This window comes from Pipra filicauda, unplaced genomic scaffold (assembly GCF_003945595.2).
Source record: "Pipra filicauda isolate LSUMZ 115617 unplaced genomic scaffold, ASM394559v2 scaffold231_size1239837_pilon, whole genome shotgun sequence".
Classification (NCBI taxonomy): Eukaryota; Metazoa; Chordata; class Aves; order Passeriformes; family Pipridae; genus Pipra; species Pipra filicauda.
This window is the reverse complement of record NW_024104345.1, coordinates 424,371-449,059: the sequence shown is the minus strand read 5'-3', so window position 1 is coordinate 449,059 and position 24,689 is coordinate 424,371. Positions and strand designations below refer to the sequence as shown.

The 24,689-nt window shown below is 38.2% G+C and overlaps 1 protein-coding gene across 4 annotated transcripts in view; it reads right to left on the bottom strand.

The window, feature by feature from the left end:
- DNAJC13 (DnaJ heat shock protein family (Hsp40) member C13) overlaps window positions 1-24,689 on the bottom strand; it is a 56,040-nt gene that overhangs the window by 15,331 nt on the left and 16,020 nt on the right. For 3 of the 4 annotated variants that reach the window (XR_005563636.1, XM_027748552.2, XM_027748550.2), the window contains 31 exons: window positions 23,958-24,124; window positions 23,779-23,858; window positions 23,529-23,698; window positions 22,596-22,695; window positions 22,258-22,365; window positions 21,578-21,733; window positions 20,777-20,833; window positions 19,379-19,500; window positions 18,138-18,213; window positions 16,987-17,082; window positions 16,695-16,838; window positions 15,535-15,549; window positions 14,940-15,022; window positions 13,594-13,747; window positions 11,689-11,792; window positions 11,453-11,612; window positions 10,456-10,518; window positions 10,016-10,117; window positions 9,764-9,868; window positions 9,158-9,360; window positions 8,620-8,704; window positions 7,991-8,145; window positions 6,989-7,034; window positions 6,655-6,809; window positions 5,841-6,042; window positions 5,066-5,181; window positions 4,135-4,213; window positions 3,440-3,575; window positions 2,103-2,287; window positions 584-658; window positions 263-382 (listed from right to left, as the gene is read on the bottom strand). Coding sequence is in view for 3 of the 4 variants with exons in the window: in XM_027748552.2 (XP_027604353.2) it covers window positions 263-382; window positions 584-658; window positions 2,103-2,287; window positions 3,440-3,575; window positions 4,135-4,213; window positions 5,066-5,181; window positions 5,841-6,042; window positions 6,655-6,809; window positions 6,989-7,034; window positions 7,991-8,145; window positions 8,620-8,704; window positions 9,158-9,360; window positions 9,764-9,868; window positions 10,016-10,117; window positions 10,456-10,518; window positions 11,453-11,612; window positions 11,689-11,792; window positions 13,594-13,747; window positions 14,940-15,022; window positions 15,535-15,549; window positions 16,695-16,838; window positions 16,987-17,082; window positions 18,138-18,213; window positions 19,379-19,500; window positions 20,777-20,833; window positions 21,578-21,733; window positions 22,258-22,365; window positions 22,596-22,695; window positions 23,529-23,698; window positions 23,779-23,858; window positions 23,958-24,124 (3,619 nt within the window). In the remaining variant the exon portion in view is untranslated. The remainder of the gene's footprint in view (window positions 1-262; window positions 383-583; window positions 659-2,102; window positions 2,288-3,439; window positions 3,576-4,134; window positions 4,214-5,065; window positions 5,182-5,840; window positions 6,043-6,654; window positions 6,810-6,988; window positions 7,035-7,990; window positions 8,146-8,619; window positions 8,705-9,157; window positions 9,361-9,763; window positions 9,869-10,015; window positions 10,118-10,455; window positions 10,519-11,452; window positions 11,613-11,688; window positions 11,793-13,593; window positions 13,748-14,939; window positions 15,023-15,534; window positions 15,550-16,694; window positions 16,839-16,986; window positions 17,083-18,137; window positions 18,214-19,378; window positions 19,501-20,776; window positions 20,834-21,577; window positions 21,734-22,257; window positions 22,366-22,595; window positions 22,696-23,528; window positions 23,699-23,778; window positions 23,859-23,957; window positions 24,125-24,689) is intronic. The other variant, XM_027748551.2, reaches the window with a different exon arrangement.

Genomic DNA, 24,689 nt, shown 5'->3' with positions numbered 1-24,689 from the left:
GGTGGTGAGGCACTGGGACAGGTTTCCCTGAGAAGCTGTGGATGCCCCATCCCTGTTCAAGGCCAGGCTGGATAGAGCTCTGAACAACCTAGTCTAGTGAAAAGTGTCCCTGCCCATGGCAGCGGGGATGGAATTACATGATCTTTAAGGTCCCTTAGAACTCAGGCCATTCTATGATTGTCTTATCTCCTTTAAAAGCAGAATATTCCCCTAAACATTTGACAGTTCAACACCCATTTAGGCAAAAGAAAGGAGTGCTTACCTTGCCATAATACAGTAGTCTACAGAGGTCCTTAATTATGTTAGGCATTTCTGTAATCTTCTCTCTGCAGTCCTCAAACTGAGCTGCTACACTGTAACACTTACTAATGTATCCACATACCTACAAAAAGCAGCATTTTATTGGTTACAAGTAGAGGAAAATGCAAGTTTACAATCCTATTGTCAATATATATACTACTATACCAATATTTTATATTATGTATATATATACACACTTATATTTATTATCATTTTATACATATACTATAATGTATCAGCTTCTCAGAAGACTATATAATCAGTTACAACTGCTGCAACTTACCTGTACAGACATATCATCTGGTTTACTAGACCGTGTCAAGACTGCTACACAACGATTAAATGCTTCTTGCAATACCTGTGAGGATTGGATGATGCATAAGTTGAGTCACAAAAAAAAGGAGATAAAAGCTGGCAGAAATAAAACATTAGTTAGTAAACTCATTTTTAATGGCTGAAGGGAAACATTTGACAAAAATCTGCTGCTTGCTCAAATGGTTTGTAGGGGCAAAATTCCTTGCAAGTGCTGGGAAAGTGTTGACAGCCTTCTCACATGGGAGTAATACCTCAGTCAGTTTGCAGATGATACTAAGTTGTGTGGGACTGTTGATCTGCTGGAGGGTAAAAAGGCTCTACAGAGGGATCTGGACAGGCTGGATCAATGGGCCAAGGTCAATAGTATGCAGTTCAACAAGGTCAAGTACCGGGTCCTGCACTTGGGTCACCACCACCCCATTCAATGCTACAGCCTTGGGGAAGACTGGCTGAAAAGCAGCCTGGTAGAAAAGGACCTGGGGGTGCTGGTCAACAGCTGGCTGAATGTGAGACAGCAGTATGCCCCGGCGGCCAAGAAGGCCAATGGCATCCTGGCCTGTATCAAAAAACAGAGTTGGCAGCAAGACTAGAAGTGATTACCACCCTGTACTTGGCACTGGTGACGCTGCACCTCAAGTATTGTGTCCAGTTCTGGGCCCGTCACAGAAGAAGGGCATTGAAGCACGCCCAGAGAAGGGCAACGAAGCTGGTGAAGGGTCTGGAGCACAAGTCTGATAAAGAGGAGTTGGGTTTGTTTAGCTTGAAGAAAACGAGGTTCAGGGGGACCTTATCACTCTCTACAAGTACCTGAAAGAAGGTTGTAGCAAGGGGTAGGGGCTGGTCTCTTTTCCCAAGTAACAAGAGATAGGACAAGAGGAAATGGCCTCCAGTTGCACCAGGGGAGGTTTAGCTTAGCTGTTAGGAAAAATTTCTTCACCAAAAGGGTTGTCAAGCATTGGAACAGGCTGCACAGGGAAGTGAGCGAGTCACCATCCCTGAAGGTATTTAAATAAACCTGTAGACATGGCACTTAGCAACATGATTTAGTGGGACCTGGCAGTGTTGGGACTAACAGTTGGACTCAATTATCTTAAAGGTCTTTTCCAACCTAAATGGTTCTAATACTGTAATATGTGCAATGAAAAGCCCTTCTGCTTGAGTGACTTGCTCACATTTATCAATTCTTTCACATACAGAATGCAGCAGCTCTCAGTAGCGTTTTGTAAAGGTATAGAGAAACATCATATGTAGCTTGCTTATCCACAGTTCAACAGACAAGCCTAGGTTGAGAAAGGGGTATATTCTGCTAGATGCTTCTCCTATTGGATCCAGAATAGAGATAATAAGAATGAACAAAGGTCTCAAGACCAGAAGTGATTCTCAATTGCAACTGATGTCCTATGCATTGAGGATCTAGGATTTTTAGCTGTGGAAAAGTTAAACTAAAGAGAAAAAAAAAGCATTTCAACATGTTTCTTTGCATTTACCTCAATTCCATTTTCTCTCCTCAGTTCTTCTGCATTTAATGCTGAACAACTGACAGTATGGTAAGCAAGTTCTGTAGCAGCAGGCAACAGAGGAGATTCTTTGGAAAATAAAAGGTCATCTGATGTTTCAATGGTAATAGTTTTTATCAGCATAGGATAGCCTGCATACTTGTAAGGTTTCAAATCTGAAAGACAAAAAAAAGTCAAAGCTTCCATGTAGGCACAGCCTAAGCAATTTAAACCACCACAAAATTATCAGTTGAAGACATATCAGATATGTAAGGACTAGGAGTGAAAAAAAGCCAACATCTGGGAAAAGTGGAGCAACACTGAGCAGCTCACACAACCTGACTCCTCGTAATATAAAACTGTTCATACTAGAAGCTGACAGAGCTTCATAGAAAGAACTCATTTAAGACCAAAAAGACTTACCTTCAGCTCATTAAGCCCCCAAACTCAAGAGCCTTCCCAATGACACTTGTCTGTCTCCAGAGAAACAGAAGTATAGCTTTGTCTGTCTGTCTTAGGCCAGGATTGACTGACAATAACCCTATAAGGACCTTACCCAGTTAGGCACAACAATCATATATTTTAAATAATTATATTTTTCATTGCTTTGGGGTTCAGTCATGCTAAAGAACAATTTCATTTTGCATATGGATCCAACTGCAAGCCAACCCATGTAAGTCTATACCAATGCTGTCACTACCTCCACACAACTGACAGAGTTATGATTGCATATGAGGTTCTTCATTTACCATTATAATGCAACACTTACACAGCAAAACACTATTGACTCTGCAAGACTTGGACATGCCAGTAGCTCCCAGCCTGGGACTGTAGCTAGAGTTAAGTGTAAGGGTATTCTAGCTAACTAACCCTCTTTCCCAATCGGGCAGTGAAAGACGTAATGTTGTAGCACAGCTCACCAGAGGACTCTAACACTGGTCAGAATTCCTGCAAGAATACAGTCATCTGGGTATTAAATATAAGACTACCTCATAACCAGAATCTGCCATCTGGGTGACTCAGTACTAGTGAGGACTTTTCTGCCTTGACAGAATTCTAAGTACGAAGGAATATTAAAACCAATTAGCACTGGAGCAGAGAACTTCAAAGAGCTATTCATGCTTTTTTGAATTAAGTTTTACTGCAGATGAATTGACTTCATGAAAGAAAATGTCCTATTTTGAAGCCCTTTACCGTAGCTACATAATGCTGTGGCAAGTCAGAAACCAGACCAACAAAGCAGTCTCAGGAACAGAGGAGATTAAAACTTACTGAAATGACCACTAAAGAAATGAAGACAAAACCCTCTTCTGAGACAGCATGCTTACCTTCCTTATGCCTGTTGAAGAGGATGCTTTGAGTTTTCAAGATCAAAATTATGTTTTCTGGATCTGGTCCATCTATCACCTTGGCAGATTTTGTGCATAGAAACTCATATGCTTTATTAACTTTTTCAAACATATCCTGCAAATAAAGAGGAATAGTCATAAGAGGTATAAAGAACCCTCTAGATTACTGAAGCATCAGTTTAGACACAGGTAAAATAAAGCATTTAGGATTATAAGCCACAACACTAGTTTTATTGCTTCACTACACTTCAGAAAATACTCCAAACACTAGTTCACATATCAGTTTTCTTTTGTCTCCTAAACTCTGCCATAGGCAAGACACTTAATCAATCATACTACGATGAAAGCTTGATAGTGAGAATGGGTAGAGGATACAATCCACCTTTGAAAGGGAGCAAATATCTTATTTAGGTCCGGTGTAACTCTCTAAAGATGCTTTCTGATATGTGGGTCTGATCAGACTAAATCAGTTTACTGTAGAAATCCGAATATTCTTTGAATGACATAAGTTAAATTACTCATTAGTTGCACTAATCTGTATTTTAGTCTTCATCTAGGGCATAGCTTTTAAAAGGAAGAAAAAAAATTCAAGTGTGCATTTCAGAATTCTTAATACACCTAACAGTCAAATTTGTCCCCATTTTATTAACACCAGAAATTTGTGCTGTACATACCCTGCCTTCTGGATTCTTGTCTGGGTGATATTTTTGAGCCAACCTGAAATAAGCTTTCCTGATCTTGCTTTCATCATTTCTACAAGAAAACAAGTTCCATCCATTACATTGAGTAACACAAAAAAAAGCCAACCACAGCAAAACCAGCCTGGATTCTGACAACAGTACTAACAGTAACTAACAGTAACTGCAGTTGAGTGAAAATTACAAAACTCTTATTTCCATGTGAAAACCCTGCTTTACCAGCTTACACTGAATGAGGGGTCATCATGTGACCACAGAATAGAACGAAATTTTTGAAACAAAGTATTTTAAAATACCTCTTGTACCTACTATACTAACCAGAAGGTGCTGAAAGTCCCTGAGTATTTTAAATGAAGAATCTAAATGAGCTGCAAGTGATCAAAGTTAGTATTCCATGATTTATAGTAAGTGCACTGTTCTTGAAGGATAAATACAAAAAGTGTTATTGGTTCTCTTCTAAAGGCCTGAAGTCAGAAATCAATGGCAAGACAGGAGGTAAAAAATTCTAAGAATATAACCACCATGAAAAAGGACAATACATCGGAGGGAAAAGGATGATTAGAGAAATAAGTTCCGCTTTCAACATATTCAAGTTCTGCCATATTTTTTGCTCACTATAGTTGAGTCAAATGCTTGTCCTTTAAAACAGCAGAGCTCAAAGTACTTTTTTCCCTAGTTTCAGTTCATCTAAACACTTTTAAAATTATTCTCTCAAACACTGGAACTGTATTTCCAAGCTTTGCTTCTTTTTAGCAAAGCCATCTTCTGCTGTGAAAGTAAGTGCTACATGTAACTAAACTGGTACCCCTAACGGTTCCAAGTACCCAGATAAGAAACTTCAGTTTGTTCAGGGCATAGAGCTTATATAAAAGTAGTTATACAACTTTAAATACTGAAAACAACTTACTGGCTTTGTCCTTTGGGTAGGTTAAGAACTTCATAAGCATCATCTATTGACATGGTAGGTGGCTTCTTCTCTACCTCCTTCTTCCAAGCTTCTAGTGTATCTTTCAGCAGTTTAATCTAAATAATTAAAATTTAGTAGTGTTTCATTTATGCTGACACCAGTATATAATTTTTAATAAAATGCTACTTTATTAATAAATCCTAAATTTTATTCAAGATAAAAGTATGTTAAGATGAAAATGACTATGTAAGAGTCACATTAGAAGGTGGAGAATCACTTAAATAACATGCAGTTCGTATCTTGATACCATAAAAAACTGCAACAAAGCTGCATGAATAAAGGTCCTTAGACAGATCTAGTCCACAGACTTGTACCAAAAAGATCTCATCAATTCAGTTAATGCACTGATCCCATGTTAGCTCAGTTTCTTCTGCAGCATGGGCAAATAAGAACCCAAAAGTGATATTTCCTCCCCGCCCCCCAATCAGTTGAGGTTCACTGAAACACTATCTGAAGTGTTTTTGAATGCTTTATTTTGCCTTTGAAGTATCCACCACAAGAACGATATATTTATACTGTTGTTATATGGAAAGAATACTATGCTGCTTCAAGATAAAGTAGTGTTTCATGTGTTTGCTTCCGGACCAAAATTGAGGATAAAGCAGTTACTTGCAAAAACCCTAGCATTTGATTTCCTTAACATTTGTTACAAATCCCACTTTTAGGACTCTGAAGGATCAAGAACTAAATGAACCCTAAAACACTTCTTACTTACTGGATCTTTAATTGGCCAGTCTGGAAATCTGAGTGTATCACAAAGATGCTTGAGGTAATAAATATTACAGAACAGCTCATTTTCCAGTTGTGGATAGTTGATAACTGGGATGGGACAGTATTGGTAGAGTGCTCTTGTATTGCTCTGAAGACGAGGGGTGAAGTCAGCAAGATGAGCAGCAATCTTCTCTATCATAAGACGCCTAAAAGTTACAAAGTTCAGTTTAACACCAAGCAATCCTCAGTCCTCACTCACTGTACAGGTGTGTTCTATGATTTCTTCTGGAAAGATTTTCCTTAGTAGTTTCAGAATAGGATTCTGTCCTATTCTATTACAAAGCTACTGAAATGCCATGAAAATTAGTTTATTAAAAACAATGTAAAGTGACAGTTTGCCCTCCTCAATACCTCTTTACTTTCTGGAAGACCCTAATATTCCAATGTATTGGAATATAAGAGGTACATCTCAGAAATAGGTGCTGGTAATAAAAAAGTACTTATAAATGAGTAAGTATAAAGCACTCCACACCCACAGTGAAGTCTCCACTTACAAAAGGAACTTAATCAAGATGTAAAACATGTTTGTCAGATGTTCAGGGAAATATTTCTCTTCCTGCTGCCAATTCTGCTCCCCCTTACCCTCGTTATCTTTGATTGGAGAAAAGGGCAATGCAGGACATTGCTCTGGCAGAAGGCAAACAGAGGAAGTAAAGAAACAATGCAATCCAGGTATTTTCAGCTTTTCTGAAAAACAGGACCTCTTCGACATAAGCTGTAGTTCAGAATTATTTGTCCATCTGACAGAAAACAGTTACCTCATTTCATTGCTCCAAATTGCTTCTGGAGTGTCAAATTCTCCAAGGAATATCTCAGAAAATTTTTCTGGTTCATAGTTTTCTAAATAACACACCATTGCTTCAGGAAGAATATGTCCGAGTATACTTCTTTGAACTATATCTTGACCTTTTGGCTGCAGAAGAGATCACATGGTTATCTCAAAGGTAATTAAATTCAGTGTTGCTAACTAACTTGATATCTAAAAAACTCTTCCCCTTTTCCCTTATAGTTCTTAAATTTCAGTTAAAACAACTACAGGTGGTCTGCAAAACTATTTGGAAACAAAGGTAGTTACTTTTGCAATCTACTCACTTCTTCAGACTTGAAAGCTTGTTTTGTATGTGTGTATTTCAAAAACCTAGAAGAGAAACAGCAGTTATTTTCTGTTTGATACTTAAAGTACCCTTGAATAATAAGCAGACCACCATAGTCCAGCTGGCAAATCTCATACACTTACTTTGAGATAAAAGAGTAACAGCAACAGTTGTATGAATTTCTGTAGGAAGTCCATTAAATGTTTGGGAACTCCACAAAGCTAAGCACCCCCATGTTATAAGTGTTGCCTTATGTTTATCATTTCAGTTTGAAAGTCTTGTTCCCGAAAGCTTGTTTTCTCCCCAGACAAACAAAAAAGATGCTGACAGAGACACCGACAACCTTTCCCTCCAACCCTCTCCCCGCACTGTTAAGATCATCATTGCAGCAATGAAAGAGGGTGATGTTAGACTGACTGCTGACAGTCCTATCTCATGAGACTCATCATGGAAGCATGCAATGATTTCCCAATGCATTTTGCCGTACAAGAGACTTCACTGGAATTGTACGACAGCTTTATATGAACTACTGCATTTAGAGGAAGAGTAGTGGAATGAACTGCAACAGCCACCTGCATGTGCAGTGCATCTGTCAGGCAGTACAGACTGATTTAACTGCTTAAGCTTCAATACTGAAACAGGCTTTTAGATTTCCCACCACTTTCAATAGCAGCCTACTGCCAAAAGCTACATTTGCATATAGATAGGCTGTGTCACTGCTCTTTAGTGCTTGCAATGAATTATTCTTCTACAATACGCCATGGCCAGTTGTACTGCTGGAACTGTATGATCAGACCTGTTCTCATTCCCTCCTCAGAAGGTTCATAAGCAAATCACTTTTCTAGGGAGTGACTAGATCATGGGGAGGCAATTCTTCTAGAAGAAGAATTTCATGTTGGTTCTAGCAAGCCACACTCCCCTGAGCATACAGAGATGTAGAGCAGCAGTCCTTCTGAGCATAACTGGTCAAGAAGTACTTTTGGTTATGCTTTTTCCTCACCTTGCAATAGGAAGTACATTGGAACCCGTGTACATCATTATGAAGAAGAACACTCCACTCAGATAAAAACGAGGTAACTGAGGGTTATCTTGCATGACATGAAACAACAATACAGCAACTTTTTCCACAAGGATAGGATCAAAAGTCAGTAATAGCTGAAATCAAAACACAAGCATTTACATTAGCTGCAACTAGTGCAAGTTACTTAGCCAAAACTGAAATTTTAACTAATTCAGTACTGGGACAACCCACCTGCAGGAATTTCAGTTAAAGAATACTTCAGCCTAAAAATAAGAAGTTTGAATTAAAGAATATTTAAAGTTGGGAGGGACCTCTAGAGGTCATCTTGTCAAACCCCTCTGCTCAAAAGCATGGTCATCTGTTGCTTGTTGACAAAGACCAGGTCTAGGTGGCTTTTGAGTATCTCCAAGGATGAAAATATTTCCTAATGAAACATTGGCTGAAATGGCATGAAATTTCTAACAAAACCCTGTGAAATCAGCTGCTTCTTCAGAGATCTGCAGGACATGACTTAATGTGTTTGCCCCACTTACAGTATTCACACAGCAAAGATGGTAGCATAAGTAAAACTTTAGATCATTTAGGGACACTTCTGAAGAGTTACTTACCTGAGTGATATGAGGAAGGCAAGTACTATCTGACAACAGCCTTTTCACTCTAGGCAGAGGTCTTATGATAGCATTGTCTTGATCCCTAAAAAAAAATCAAGTAGTACAGCAGTAAGCAGACATGTGCCTTTTCTCTCTCAAGAATGAACAATTTTATTAAGAATAAGTATTAGGCTGTTGAGACCATACTCATTGTCTTTTATTGTTAACTTCAAAGTCTGTTGTTAGACTTGGTAAGTTTAGTGTCCTGCATCGAAGCAGATGCATTTAGGTTAAAAGAGAGCTTGTCTGTAAGACTACATCACTGAGCATTAGAAATACACATAGCTTCTGTATTCATTCTTGCAGTCCCTTTCACAATATTAATACTGTCTCACTTACTTACTCCCTATTTGCCTACAGAATCACTACTATGTAAAAGGCTCTTTAATACAGTTCCTTAATGTACTACTTTCTAAGAAAAGCTTAAAGATAAAATTTATGAATTCATACATCTGCCAGATAAAGTTAACCACTTCTGCTGAAAATTACTGTTTACCTGCTGGGAAAATATCCACACATGGTGATTAGCATGTTGAGGACAAGTGTGGCAAGGTCAGTCTCATTCAACACAGGCTGGCCACTGGCAAGCAAGCACCACTTCAGTTGAGGGATGACCTGTAATGGTCGCCAGCCATCCATACCTTGAGCCCAGCACCGTGTTTTTGAAGTCAGCTTTCCATTGTTCCATAGTTCCTGCATCTATTGCAAGATTAGAGATGAATTCAGTTGATTCAGCATTCAGAGGTACCTTTGCTCCTAGACACCCACACTCAAGGCAAGCTTTCAGCTGCTGTATGGCAGGCTACTGTGGTTGCATGAAATTCCAGTGAGTTTATAACTCTGTCATGGAATCATGAAGTAAAAGTTGTCAGATTAGTTGCAACATTACTGAGGCATGGAAGCGTAGGCAGCCTTACCAAACAGGCTGTGATTCTTGGCAGAATATCAAGCCTTTTATCTAGCTTCAATCCTTACTCAAAGAGTTACTTGGAGAATTTTCTTTAGGATTGTTTATGGTTCTCCCTCTCACTGTTTGAAACACACACCCAGTCATCAGGATGGAAATAATTTGTCAGGTTGAGAGTTTGAAGCTGGCAGGTACCTCTTGAAAGCTGTAAGGCCCACTCCTTTCCTTGTCAGCATTGCCGAAGTACCATTCTTTCTCGCTCTCCCTCTTTGCATCGGGTGCTGCCTCAATCACATTGCTCTAAAAGTTGAAATTTAAAAGAATAGCATTAGCTTGACAGTGTAAATATCACATTTCTACAGTAAATGTGAGAAGTACCATTATTTTTTTAAGAATTGTCCTTTTAGTAGAGTAGCGTATGAGTAGTAAGAAACAAAGGCCACATACCTGCAAAGGGACTGTAGCTCTGCTTGTATGAAGATGTGCCAGAGTAAGCAGATCCACAAGGATTCTGATTCCATTTGAATCCATAAGGTCCTTCACATTTTTCTGTTAATGAATGAACTGAGTTACCACAAGCATTTTCTACATAAGAGTTGTTATAAGTACTGAACAGTTTTATTCAAGTAAGAAGTGAACATGAGAAAAGTTCAAATCATTCTCTAAAGTGACCAGAATGGCACAATTACCACAATATCTACACATTTCCTTTGGCTTTCTCACCAGTAAATAACAACTATCACATCCCAGAAAGCTGTATAAAAATTGTTTTAAAGCTTCCTCGATACTTGAATTTTTGTTCAAGTTAACCCCGAAAGACTAGTTCAGACCACTTGATACAGCTGACAGACCAACAAACTACTGTTAAGTGTACATGTCCACCTCACCTTATTGAGGATCAGCTTGTTGAGAAACAGTATCAGTCTGTCCCGCTCAAGCTTGTCAGTGCACTGTTGCGGCAGAAGAAAACAATTCAGTATTTCATACAACAAACTAGAAAAGCAAACACAGTTGCACCTGCACAGCCACATTTCTTTTTTATGCCTGGAATGAAACTGCCGACTTTAAAGTGCCCAGTTTCATGCACAGCTAATAAATGTAGCTTTCTGCCACTGAGGAGCAAAGGCCTTCTTGCCCTCCAACCCTGTTGTTGCTCTGGATCAAACCCACTATTCTGTTAAACCTAAGCGTTCTAACGGGCAGTGTTTGGATTCCCAGTGAGCCAGTTAAAACAAAAATAAGAAAAAGAGAATGCTTTCAGCCAGCAGACAGAAATGGTCTTTGATATTACATCCCTGGTGAGGTTATCAAGGCTCAAGGCAAAATAGCAAGAGTTCAGTTTCACTTGCAACAGCCATATCCAAAACCCATACTGATGCTAGCAAAGAACTCCTGCAGACTGCATGGAAATATATTTTGCAAGCCAAATCAGTGGTCAGACATAAGAAACATTTAAGAGGCAAAGTAGACTAAAAATCTAAGCCATCATGTGTGCCTATCTAAGGCTACAGTTTCATTAGGTCTGGGGCTGTTGCTACTACTCAAAGTCAGTACTTTGAAATAACGTGATATGGAACAATGTTCTCCTCTTAAAAAGCTTCTGCATTTTTCAAAAGCAAGCCAAAGTTATATCTGCATTTTATTGGCCCTAAAGAGACTAGTTAGAAATACCTCTACGATCAGCAGGTTTTTTAGTGAAACTTCAACTGAAACAAGGGGAGATACTAGGAACAGCTGGTGACAGGATGGAAAAAAGTATTCATGCCTCAGTTTCACATTCTGTAAACCCAAAACTTGGGTTTCACAGTAACTTGAAGGATCTGAACATATGTTGGACTAGCTGTGTGTTAACTACTGTATCCAGTAATTTAAAATAACTCTTACCCTTTCTAACATCCCAACAATGTACTTAGTATCAGAAAATGGTCCTATTTCTTCATGACATCTTCCATAGACAATGGCCAATGCTTGCAGGCATAAGCATTTCATATTCACTTTCGGGGTAAGCAAGAAGCGATGGTAGAGTTCATTGAAAAATTCGTATCTAAAGAAGAGATGAGGTTTTAGTAACGAAAACAAACAGAACTTGGAAATGAAATAAGATTTTAATAATGTCTCACGATTTTTTGATTGCTCCACTCTCTTCAGTTTCATCTTCTTCCAGTAGCAATCTTAAATAATAATCCCCTATTTTTATTTCCTCAGAAAGGCACTCATATTTTACCTGTAAACACAGAACACATTACTTAACCATACATATTGTTTCTCCTTCATTAAGCTTTTCTTGCATAACAACACTGTACTTGATTGCATCCAAAAACTCAACAAGGTTAGCAACCCCTCCTAAGTCTGAGGAAAACTGAAATCTGCTAGTTTGCTGTTAAACACACACCTATGAAATATAAGCCACCTATCAAATATGCTGCTCCCCAGAACAAATGAAGTTTCTCATCTTACTGAAATCCCAGTTTCCAGCCTCTAAGTAACTTGCTTCTAGTATCAGCTGGCTTTATTAACTAAACTTGGATAATACACGATACATTTCAGTGACTCAAGTTTTAATAAGTAGTTATTCCATTGCAAGGTATTTCACTCCATGTTACTACAAGTATGAAACACAAGCATGACCTAATTATTAGTTATACTTGCTATTGTGCTGGCTAATAAAAGCCTAGAGGCATCAGAACACACATCAAGAAGCTGAAGTAAAATTGCACAATCAGAGCCATCACTAACTTCAGAGCAACTACATTAAATTTAATCATATGCCTCAATGCTCAGTGGTTTAAAGCATTTGGTAAGCACTTCAATTAGAGGTACCTCTAACATGCCACGAAAGCCACTCTCTACAGCAGTTTTTCTTATCTATAGTTTGCAGGCTACTGTCATGAGGCCACAAAGTTGTCTACAGATTTGACCACAGCATGTGATATAAAGATATCCTGCTAACTAGTACACTTTCAGAGCAGTCTCAAGCCACCATCCCCCCTTGGCAAAGTGACAGGTTCCACAGTTGATAGGGAACCCTTTTTCACCACTATGCAGTTCAAATACTTACAGCATAGCCCAATAAAGTATTCATTTAAAACATCTAAAAGCAAATCTCTGAGACAGCAGCTGTTCAAAGATCATGTTACAGAAGCCCCTTAAATCCAACACCAAAGTGTCCTGGGCTGTAGTTGCAAGAATGCTAGTGATACATTCCAGTAGCATAAGCCACACAGGAGTGCCGAGTGCAGGTGGGAAGTCTGTATTACTAAGTTTTAAATCTGTACTTTCGACTCTGCCCCAGTTAACACTGCTAAAGATTTGGGACAGCAAACACTGTGACACCCAGAAGTCCTGTGCCTGACCTATACCTGATGGAAACTTTAAAAGATAAAAGCCAGTGCATGAAATACCAATCCAAACCCATACTTTGCTATTTACTGCATCAAGGTAAGAAGGAACCTGTAGTTGTGTGATAGAACTATTTTCTATTTTGACTTCAGATACTGCTGTTCCTAGAATGTGAGCAGAGTACCCTTAATCTATAATTTACAGTGCAGCATGGTTTTAGTCCCATAACCCATTCTTGATTTGGCAACACAGTATTTAACAGACTTCAGTTCACTGAGACATGAAGGAAATATAGACAAGAAACTTGCCATCAGGAAGAAGTGATTTCTGAAACTACCCAAAACAAGTCTGATGGAGCACATTCAAAACCAAGTATGACTTATCTGGACAACAGTGTAACACCAACTCTTCTCTTAATGCAGGACTACATTGAGGTTTCTGATCAATGTTTCATCTCTACAGTATCACTTGTCAGTCTGAAGAGGTTTCAGTTTTGCAGAGTGTACTGGACAACAGTACCTGTTCACAGACTCAAGACTTAGCAGTTTATTCCATAACCCCAAAAGAATCCTAGTTTGCAGTCAGGGATCATCAATACAAGATTCACTCATGTAATTAGATAGAGAAGTGACATTTTAAGTAGACATATTTTACATATGCAGTTTGTCCTACAGTAGATCATATACCTCAAACTCCTGATGGTTCCATGAGATAACATTAGCACTACCAAGTTCTCTGTCAATATTAAATGCTCTCATCTCAGACTCAAGAGTATCTCTCAGTTCTTCCCGTGTTTTGAAGTTCCAAATCAAGTTTGATCTAGCATGATCCTGAAGAAATCTAAAAAAGAAGTTACATAGTTTAAACCCCTAAAAACATCATCTGAAAGGCAGAAAAGACTCAGCCAGCAAGGCAGGAAAGATCACTAGCAATTACAAGGCACAGAGCAGTGGTCTCAGGTTTGTTACAGTAATTATGGTTGCTCACTTGTAGCATGTTTTCATAGTCACATAGGCCAGCCTAGACTGAAGCACACCTGTGTCATCTCTTTGGGCTCAGTTTGTTATCTGCATATAGTTGCTGACCAGGAGATATGTCAGCTATCGACCATATCTGTCAGTAAGGGCTACAAGTGAACAGGGCAGCAGAGATGCACATACCAATTGCATTTTAAACCAACAAAAACCAAGTAGTTCATATAAGCAAATAGAAGTCAATGCCTCAAGTGTCACAAGACAATCAGTAGACAGTAGCAGTTACAGAACAGCTTTTGGATCCAGAGACTGACTGAGAATAGCACTTTAATACCCAAGGTTTAGGAGAACTTAATACCCAAGTTCTTTCATGCAACACTATATTTGACATTTAGAAACATCATTCACTGAATGGAGTAGTTAAGTTTGCTTTCATAGTTTGCTTTCATAGTTTGTTGAACAGTCAAGATTTATTAGCACACTTAAAAAACACAACATCCCTAGCCAAAGTGATATATCTTTTCAGATGGAAGCCCCTCCCTTGTAAACTCTGACAGCTGTAAGAGCTCACAGGTAAGCAAGCTGCATTTAGGACCTGTGGCACTATTTGAAATTCAGTATCCATGTGCTGCTTTCTCTTTCCCTGTCTTAAACTCATGTTTGTTTCAATTAAAGTTAAAACATCTTGAGTAGCTTACAGGTTGAAGCACCAAAAAACTACAATGCTTTCCAGTGCTATTTTGCTTGGCTTTCAACACCATTCAGATCCACACCTGCAGTTTGTTATTTACTCTACCTTTTGGCTCAAGGGAAAAAATTATGAAGTTTGATAACATTTGAAAAGCTTTCTAAATTCCTCTCTTTCCTAAACAGAAGCTAAATCCTTAAGCATAGCTTAGGATTTTTTTTTTTAATAAGTAGCTGTTACAAAACACTTGCACTGCTTCAAGGAAGGCAGATATTGGGAAAGTCACAGCAACTCAGAAGATACTAACAAAAATATCCAGCCACCTAATAACTTGTACCTGAGACCATCATATTAACTTTAGTATTTTCACCTGTAATAGAAGAGATCCCAGTTTGCCTCTATTTTTATTCTCTGGCGTCGTTTCCTTAATATCACTGGCTTTTGAATCATGTTCTGCAAAAGAACCAAATTTAACAAGTTAGTAGAAGCACATACTCCACATTTTCCTCTTTTAAAATAGAAAGCTGGGTTTTTTACACTCCTTGAAAAGCCACACTAAGTTAACCCTCATTAATAATGTCTCCTTTTCTAGTAACTAGTAGCAACAGACTTTCACAAGTGTTATTTACAACAGGTTAAATCATGCCAGAGAAACTTTCAGCTGTTTAACAAATCATTTGTTTAGAAGCAAGTTATCCCTGAGAAAAGCTTAGTTCTCATCACCATAAGCATTCATCAGCTCCAAAGCTGATTGAGAGGAAAACTCACAAGAAGAATGTTTTGCCCTTGAAAGGAAGTAACTAGAGCAAGTCACAGAAATAAAATGCAAACCTGACTTGGTCACTGAAAGGTTCCCTATCTTAATGAAGCATGAAATCAATATTATACTCTACATGAGGTACCACATGCAAGTAGAAGGTCCGAGCAACAGAATCCACACAAGTGGCAGAGACATACAGACTCACCATATTGTTTCTGTCCTGATTGTGATGAGAAGTTGGAAGAAAAAGAAAAAGTACATTTAACAAGCCACAGCCACTAAAGTAATTTAAACTGGTAACATCAAACTTGCTGCTACCTTTTCCAAGCTACACTTGCACACATCTACTGTGAAATGATACAACTCAGAACTACACATAGAAAAATGATTGTTTAAACTCAGTATCTAGACAAGATGTTCAAAGTGCAATTTGATCTTTCACCACTGTTTTTCACATTTCTCCATTTCTCCTAGTTCAGCATTATTCCATAAATATTACCTGTCAAAACTGTGCACCACAGTCTGCATCAAACTTCAGCTAGATTTTACCAAGTTAAGGTTTCCCTAAATTAAAGCTTATTGTTACATCAGATTATATACAAAAGACAGGCATTGTGCTTTTCGTCCTTCCTTGCATATACAATAGATTATTTCATTTCCAGAATGCATAAAAACAACTTTAATCAAGATAATAAAGAAAGTTAAGGGAAATACCTCATAATTCAAAGAGTTTGTCATACAGAACACAGCAATAAAAGTCAAGGAAAAAGAAGACCAACAGTAAGAACTCAAGCAGTTATAAGCTCTCCTCTTATAATATCAGATCAAAACAGTTACTTATCACTTCTGTCTTAACTGTGACTTTACGTACAGTCTTGTGTTGCCATTTAAGCACTGTGATACCTATAGTCAAGGGAATCCTAACCTGGTGTCCCTGTCCACAGGAGGAGGGTTGGAACTAGACAATTCTTAAGGTCTCTTCCAAGCCAGGCCATTCTATGAGTTTATGATTCTTTAAGCAGGTTCCATAATTAAAATATCAGTAACAAAGTACATAATTTTGAATGCAAAGAATATTCAGTTTCTTTTAAATGTACAACTTTGCCACGTTTCAAGGAATTTCCTCTTCTGTATAGTTAACTTAGAAGAAATGCACATAGGCTGCATTTTAGTTTGATAAGGTTAGCTAAAGCTTAATACATATCCTGAAGGAATAAATTTGCATGCTTTATGTTCTCCCTGGAACCCATTTCTAACCTAAGATGAAGAGCAATAAGAGGTAGAGAGTTTTGTTCACCAGCTGAGTGTGTGTTCCTCTCCACACTCAATCAAGTTACTGTAACAAATAGTTTCAAATACTTTTACCTCTTTCTGAGCTATGCCCATTCGATCTCTCCAGTGCATCAAGACTAGATCCACTTTCTCTTTGGCAAATTTTTCAACTTCCTTTGCAGCTTTTCCAGCCAGTCTCTGCCACTCTGGCACTTTATTAAACTTGCCATACTGATCCTGCAGAATAAAGCCAATTAATTACTTACAGTTGTGGGTTTATCAACATCTTTGATGCAGGTCAATGCAACAGTCAAAGTGTCTGTATTAAAGTCACTAAGACTGTACATCTACATATGGAATAGGTGAGACATATACATTTACTTACAGTTGCAATTTTTAAGTTATCTCTAACATGCATCCTATCAGCATCTTTTTCAGGAACAGGATCAGCGCTGTCAAGGTACGCCAGCAAACCTGGTGGCTAAAAACATTTAAAAACAGTGTAAACACACATGTGGCTAATGAACAGCAATCATCACATTAGGCAACAAGATTATTTCTTTAAATTAAAGATTTCAAAACAGAATTTATATACTACTCTGAAGCAAGTATGTAAATCTACAGCATTTTTTTGCTCTTATTAGTAAAATGCCACCATCCTCAACAGAATCATTCAACAGAGGCCTACATCCTGTTTCTTAAAGCAGCATTAAATGCAGCTAAAGAATGCAGGAAGAAGAACTGATCCCACAGCAATACTGAGGGGAATGAATAACACTAGAATCCATCCATATCCTCTAATATGGACTAAATGTTACATGTAACATTAGAGATGAGACAGCCCTATTTGACTAACCTTTCCCTAAGAGAGTAACCAAGAACAGGACTGCCAAAAATGAAGGAACTGCTATTTTGAAACTAAAAGTTAGTAATTTCCCAGATTACAACACTATTCTTTGAACTAACTTCACTTTGCATACTTTATGTTCTCCCTGGAACCCATTTCTAGCCTAAGACGAAGAGTAGTAAGAGGCAGAAGTAACTTAAGTACTTACTGAAGTAACTTTAGCAAGAACCTTTTAGGAGGCTGTAAAGGTTTAAGAACATAACTACCAGAAAACAAATTTATCCATGTTACAAGCAAACAAAGTTGGACAGGCACGAAAGCATAAACAAAACTCTTGCCTTAATTTATTATTAACACTATATGCATTAGAGATATGTTTACAACGTCTCCCACATTTTTGTACTTTTAATAAAGAAAAAGAAGTCAGACACCTTATTTTTAAGTTTTGTGTCATACACTATTTCAAAAAGCAGCAAGAAAGTAACAGAAGACTTTTAGAGTCCGATATGCTTTGAACTAGACATCAATATCCTTTACATATCAGATGCCAGACTGCTGGTCTCCCCAGTAAGACTACCCCCTTGAAGGGGAAAGGGGATCTGCTTACTATATAGACTGCCCAAAGTTTTTTGATACCACTGGCTCTCAGATTTTATTCTTTCGTTACTCCATATTCCATTTTTACTCACCAAAATACGTTTCAACAAGTTCATAGCAGTTTTGTTCTCAGCTGTCCAGAGGCCAACCAAATGTCTACTTAACTGCCTGAAAAAGCCATTGAAATTAATAAACTGCAAGTTAGTATTTTAATAGATTTTTAAACCACTAAACTGTCACCCTTACCATGCTGATGAAATGAAGATGAGGAAGAGCTTCGTGCTCTTGAGTGAGTAAGAGCACAAAGCATTATATTGTTCAAGTATATGCTTGGCATGCTTTTGAAGTGTGGCCTTTAGAAGTTTCAGTGAAGTTAGTGGAACAGTAGCAGCACATGCTTTCTGATCTAGACCTCAAAGAACACTTGAGCAATAGAGCAGAAACATCTAATAATCAAGTGTAAATTTATCCAGCCAACCTTAAGTTACAGCTAAAGTTAAGAGTCTAGAAACCATCAAGAACCACTACTTGCTCTACCTAAAGTTCTTAATACCAGTTATTGGCTAGAAGAGCCTTTCTGGGAGCCTGCCTTCTATGCCAAATGGCACTTTCTGCCAACATTTGTCACTAGGGTTCTACTGCACTGAACCAAAGCATTGCTTATAAGCAAACCGTAAGCAGTTGCACCAAACAGGACTAGTAAGACAGATGGTTTCACACTCTTTCCTGCCTGACATACAGTGGCATTAAGTTCCACTTGTCCCTACGTTCCCTAGCAACTCTAAGCATGTCAGGAATGCACAGCTAAAGCTTCAATAATCTTGTATTTGGGTGGAAACAATTAAATCATCACTCATCCTCCCCAGCATACTCTCAGAGCTCATGCTCACAAGTTCTACTGACTGTTTTGTTCAGGGAATGATTTCCCTGAGGAGACTTCTCTCCCAGATAGGATGGGTAACCCTACCTGCATGCAAGATGTCTGAGATGTGCACACCAGCTTTTATACAGCTGAAACTTTTTAGAAGTTCCAAACATTCTACTTGTCTTTTCTTTCCCTGAATCTCTTCATTTAAAAAAAGTAAAAAATAAATCAAAACTTGAACCTTTAACGAGTAACCAACCCAAGTCCACTTTGGCCAAAAAATAATCAAGGGTTTATTAAGTAGCTGCAGTCTCAGCTGAAGCTTGCTCTAAACATAACCAGATTCTGAGGAAAATACTCTCCTAAAAACCTGCAAGTTTTCTTCCCTCGCCTCCCAGTGCTTCTAATGTTAGCTAGGCCATTACTTAGTTTTTTTTAAACATGATATATCAAGTGAGACAGACATACCTATTTGTAAGCATCCTCTGATCTGTGCTTATTGTAAACATAGCAGTGTGCAAGTGACGAGGTAAGGCACCTTCACTGAGGGCAAGATCTTGCATTTTGGTAGCAATCTCTTTGTCTCCTTCCTTTGGAAACAGGGCAAGATGATTACTAAAGAAAGAATCTTTGTTAAGCTGCTTTTATCCTAGTCTACAGTTCCAAGGCCTTCTTGACCATCAATTATACCAACTAATATTAAAAAAAAAGAAGCTAGAGTATGATTTTTTTAAGTGGAAATTCTCCATAGCAACTGCTCAAAGCTGTAGTAAAGCCATGGACCAGATAATTGATAGATACATCTATGAGAACAGTCACTGAAAAGGGTAAGATGCATGTTTCCCACCATAGATCAGGAGGTTGGTAGTACAAGTAACATTTCCACACTGCAATAGTAAATTAGGGTTAAACAGAAACTAAGAGCCACATATAATTGCTTGTTGCTTGACTCTTGTCAACAGTAACCATTTAAGATTAATGGGTGCTGTTCAGTTTAGACAGCCACATGGATAAGACTGTCACTCAGTCAAGATACATTAGTTGCAATGAATACGAAAAACCCTTTTGCTGCATTTTTATTTGTCCAAGTCCCACTATAATTCAAGTGATAGGACTTTCAATAAACAGCATAGCAACTTTTAGCTATCGTTGTCAGGCATATCAATGGAAACTTGCAGATTTATAATACCTCTATGTCAAGTGTTCATTCACTTCCATTCCAAGAAAGTATTAGATGGATTTCAGATGCACAAGCCATTGTGATACAATGAGGCACTAACTTAAGCCCTGAATTTCAACACAGGAAGTGTCAAGAGTCAGTTAGCAAGGTCACCCTGCAACAATCACGAGCAGCCCTTCAGAAGTATGGACTGGGTCCATACACTACGTGGTATGGAAATTAACAAAGCCAAAGCAAGAACAGAGGCTGACACCACTAGTCTGCTCTGGGACACTACTGCCTGCTAATCCCAGTCTCATTCCATCTGGCAATGCATCCCAGAAAATGTGGCCTCTCCTCCTGGAGACACCCTCTAACATGCAGGACAAGTCTAGTGGCTCTGAGGTATGTGAGCTAATACAACATTAACAGCCAAATCTCGACTGCAGTATGAAAACATGCAAGGCACTACACCTTATGTCCCAACTCACATGCTTTCCAAACCCCAAACGTAAGATAAAGCAAGTTGCTATATTAAACCACTCACAATTAAACAGGTGTTCTGTTCCTTGCTTTCCCACTTCCCCCTCCCCACTCCCTATCTTGAGAAGCTAATATAACCAACTTTTACTGGTAAGCAATTGCACTTCCAAAATAGACAATACATATTTAGCATGCTATCCCAGCTAACATTGATAAAATCTCACCTCTATTATTGCCTTCATTACCAAACCTGCTCCTTTCACAATTGCCATGGAAGGGTGCTAAAACAGAATGTTGACAAAATAATTATTCAAGCGCAAAAACGGAAGATTAGATCATCTGTGATTCAGTTTCCTTCACTCATCTACATGGCTGGTCTACCTCCAATTCTGGATAAGTTAGTTTTTCAGTTTTGTAAAAGCCTGCCTCAAGAAGAGCTCCTACCCTAAACCTTTAAACAAGAATCTCTCATGCAACTCCCAGACAGATTTTGCAGAACTGAACAGTAGTATATATCACAGAAGCTGCAATAACACTGAGGAAACTGTCTGACACAAGCTGACACTAACCAAAAAGCAGAGGAGCATACTGTTTTTACAGCAAAAAGGCATGACATTTTAGCTAATAATCCTAGAATTCTTACAGGTTTACTACTGAATAGGATGTTACTCTTGTTTTTTAACTCTTAACTCATTTACTGAGAGAAAAACAAAATGGCAGAAGATACTCCAAAGAGAGGAAGATCTGTGCATCTGCTGAATTAGCTTAATGTTTAACCGGTATTTTTAAGTGTTTTTAGAAACCAGCCTTAGACAGTCTATTCTACAATGATTTGGCATATCATTTACTATAAAATAATCTGATATCTGAAGGCAGCAATACATCATTAAGAAATTTGCCAAGGTAGAAAAGGTTTAGGGACATTAACCAGCTGAACAGTAAACAAATCCGTCTTTTGGGAGAACAAGAAAAACTTCGTGTTCACTGACTACCTAAAGTCTATAATAATAGTAAAAAAGTCTTACCTGAAAGAGCTTAAATAGTGTTCTTCCATTAGATGCCACCATTTCCAACAACATGTCAAACTGCTGCCCCTCAGTAGTCTCACTATATGGAGCACATAGGGCAAATGTCAGGAAGTCCAGAAGTGAACTAATTACTAGGGCACCTGTCCCATGATCCTGAAATTAGGAAGACAGATATGTAATACAGACGCAGCATTTCTCCCCTGTCCAAGAGTATTCATGATGCTGAAGATGCTCTTCCCTGTCATACTATGAAATAGGCTGCAAACAAAGACTACAAGTTTAGAATATGCCATTACTCTGAGTATGGCAATACCCTGGTAAAGTATTGGCTAAAGCATATCAGACACTCATGACTCGTATAATTGTGTGCTACAAACTACTTTTTCTAGTTGAATCCCACAAATCCGAGTTTACACTATCCTTTTAGTTAAAAGAAACAACCAGCTTCCATACTAAACATGCAAACATTTGTTGCAGGACATTAAAGTTCTGCAGCACAGACAGCTACATTCTAACCTGTCAAGATCCAAACATAATTAGATAAACTTCAGAGTCAGACACATCTGTATTTTCTGCAGGTGCAAATGCATTCAAAGATACATCCAAGTATGACAACATTTTCATAGTAATTAAAAAAAGCACTTAAAGAAGCTACCTGTTTTCAATATTTGACTTACCACATGGGAATTGAATTTCTCTAGTAGATTTTCTAGGAACTTCTTTGAAGAAAGAAGGGAAGCTTTGTTCAACTGCTCCTGCCTCAAGTCATAGTCATCATGCATGGGCTATAAAAAAAAATTACTTATATGCAGTCACATTTCAACCCTCAGTTTTTAACAGCTGTAATCCAAAAGCCACCCTCTGAACATAAAAAGCACATCCTACTTCAAGTTCAGCAGGAAATCACTGTACAACAAGTTATTTCGTGTCTGAACACACTGCAGGTTGAAGGGCAGTCCCTATTTCTACATCTTTCAGTAGCCTGAAGTGAAAGAATCTGAAATTTAATACTTACACACATAAGAGCACAAAGCATGTCAATAGCAGCGTGGGTTACACCATCATTGTTCCTTTTGAGGGCTTTCACAACCTTCACTCCTAATCGTTCTCGAAATCTTTTGAGAGAAAAGAAAAACCACCAAGATTAGAAAGGAAATAGCAATCTTAATTTTAGATAAAAAGTGTAGTCGGTGACCAAAAGGGGCCTATTCCCATTGCATTTAGCAAGTCAGTACCTTTGTATTTTCATAAATTTGAGATTCCTTGGTAGGAAAACTTTAGTAGTTACTACAGTATTAACAATATGCCAAGCACTTTCACCAAAATAGAGACATATTTCTGTAGTTACAGGATACTATTTACAGAGAAACAGAACTTAATAAAGGTCGCACACTAAGTGCTTTTGTACTCTTCACATCATTCAGTTGTTCCATAGTCCCTAGTCAGAAATATTTCCAAGAATTTTTCATTTTCAGAACAGACAGTTTTTCTGCTTTCTTATGCTATTTAATTAAGACACAAGCTCCAAGCAGCCTGTACTTACTGCAGAAGTAAACAGCTTCCTAACACTGTCTTAGCTTGTGTTGAACCGAGGATAGCAATAACATCAACAGACTTCAAGAACTAAGAACTGCCTATTTCAAGGACAGATGAAGGTACATTTTAGAAGTTTTACCACTCGGAAAAACATTAAACCATATTTGACTCAAGACAGAGTATTCATCAAAGGAAGAATCAGCTTTACTTGCCAATGATTACTTGGGATTCTCAATTTGCATTAAAGCCTGGTGACAGACTCGTACTACTGAATGCAATTGTGTACAGAGTCTTCCAGTCTTTTTCAGAAGTGAGTCCTAACTCCATTTCTCAGTTTTAGAGATAATTTATTAACAAAAGCTCAAGAACTTTTCACCTACTACTTCCAAGCTTGAAGAGACTTATCACTTACTTTGGAAGCTGAGTAAAGGCAAGGAAGCCTGCTTTTGAAGCCACTAGTCGTCTTACTGCTTGGAATTGGCTTTCAAGCTCTGCATTAGATGCTGCAATATCTCCCTCTTGGGAGAGCAATGCTGTTATGGCATTATTAATGAGTTTCTCCTTGTTTTCTGAGAACAGACCCTGGTTAAAAAAATAACAATCATTTATTTCTTTATGCATTAAAAACATCTTAAAATGATGAGTAGAGGATTTATTCTTACATCTTGTGTAACTGCATGTAGTACCCCACTGTAGGAAATGTTAGCATTGAATCTGAACACAGCATCTGCAAAGTTACCATCTGTAAGAAGACATAACAACAGTTAAGTGCACAGTACCTGACTAAATATCTGGATGCTCTAAAGAGCACTATAAACTCATATAAGAAGCATTAGCTTACTTGGAGGAGTAGCCAAAAACCTCAGATGAAGGCTTTCTACCTCTTCATCTACAGGCATACTGAGTAATCCCCAACGCTGGCCTTTGTGTGTGGAGGTCATTTTCACACAGACATCTCTATTACCAGAAGCTCTCACTCCATCCAACAAGCTAGCCAGGAGAGAATCTCTGGGTTGGGACAAAGACACACAAATACAATTTATATCAGAGAAATGATGCCAAAGAACCAAGTTATAAGAAAAATGGGAAAAAAAATATTCAAACATAGAATGAAAGGCAGCAATACTTGGAATCTCTTACTAACACTAGTGCCAACAGCTACACCTGTGGAAGAAGCCACTAACTTTCAAGTGTTCCTTTATTCACTGTAAGAAGAGAGCTGACTTACATCCAGTATAGCCAGCTGCAGCCTTTCACTAATGGGATCAATTCTAGATCATCTGTTAATGAGTTACACATGTTGCGAGCCAATTCATCCCTGTGCTTTCTGCAAAACCTCACTTAGCAGGATTAGACTGCATTACAACTGCAAGTGCATTCAGGGACTATGCTGTTGGTTGTTTTAAATAGAATCAACTAAGACTGTCTCAAACAGAGAACTCAAAGGGTTCACAGCCTTCACATTTCTGTATCACTTGAACTGTGATTTCTTTCCTTGTCTCAGACATACTCCTTATCTGAGTACAGCATACACAGAACAATATTGCTTAGGAGAAACAGGTTGTATCTAACC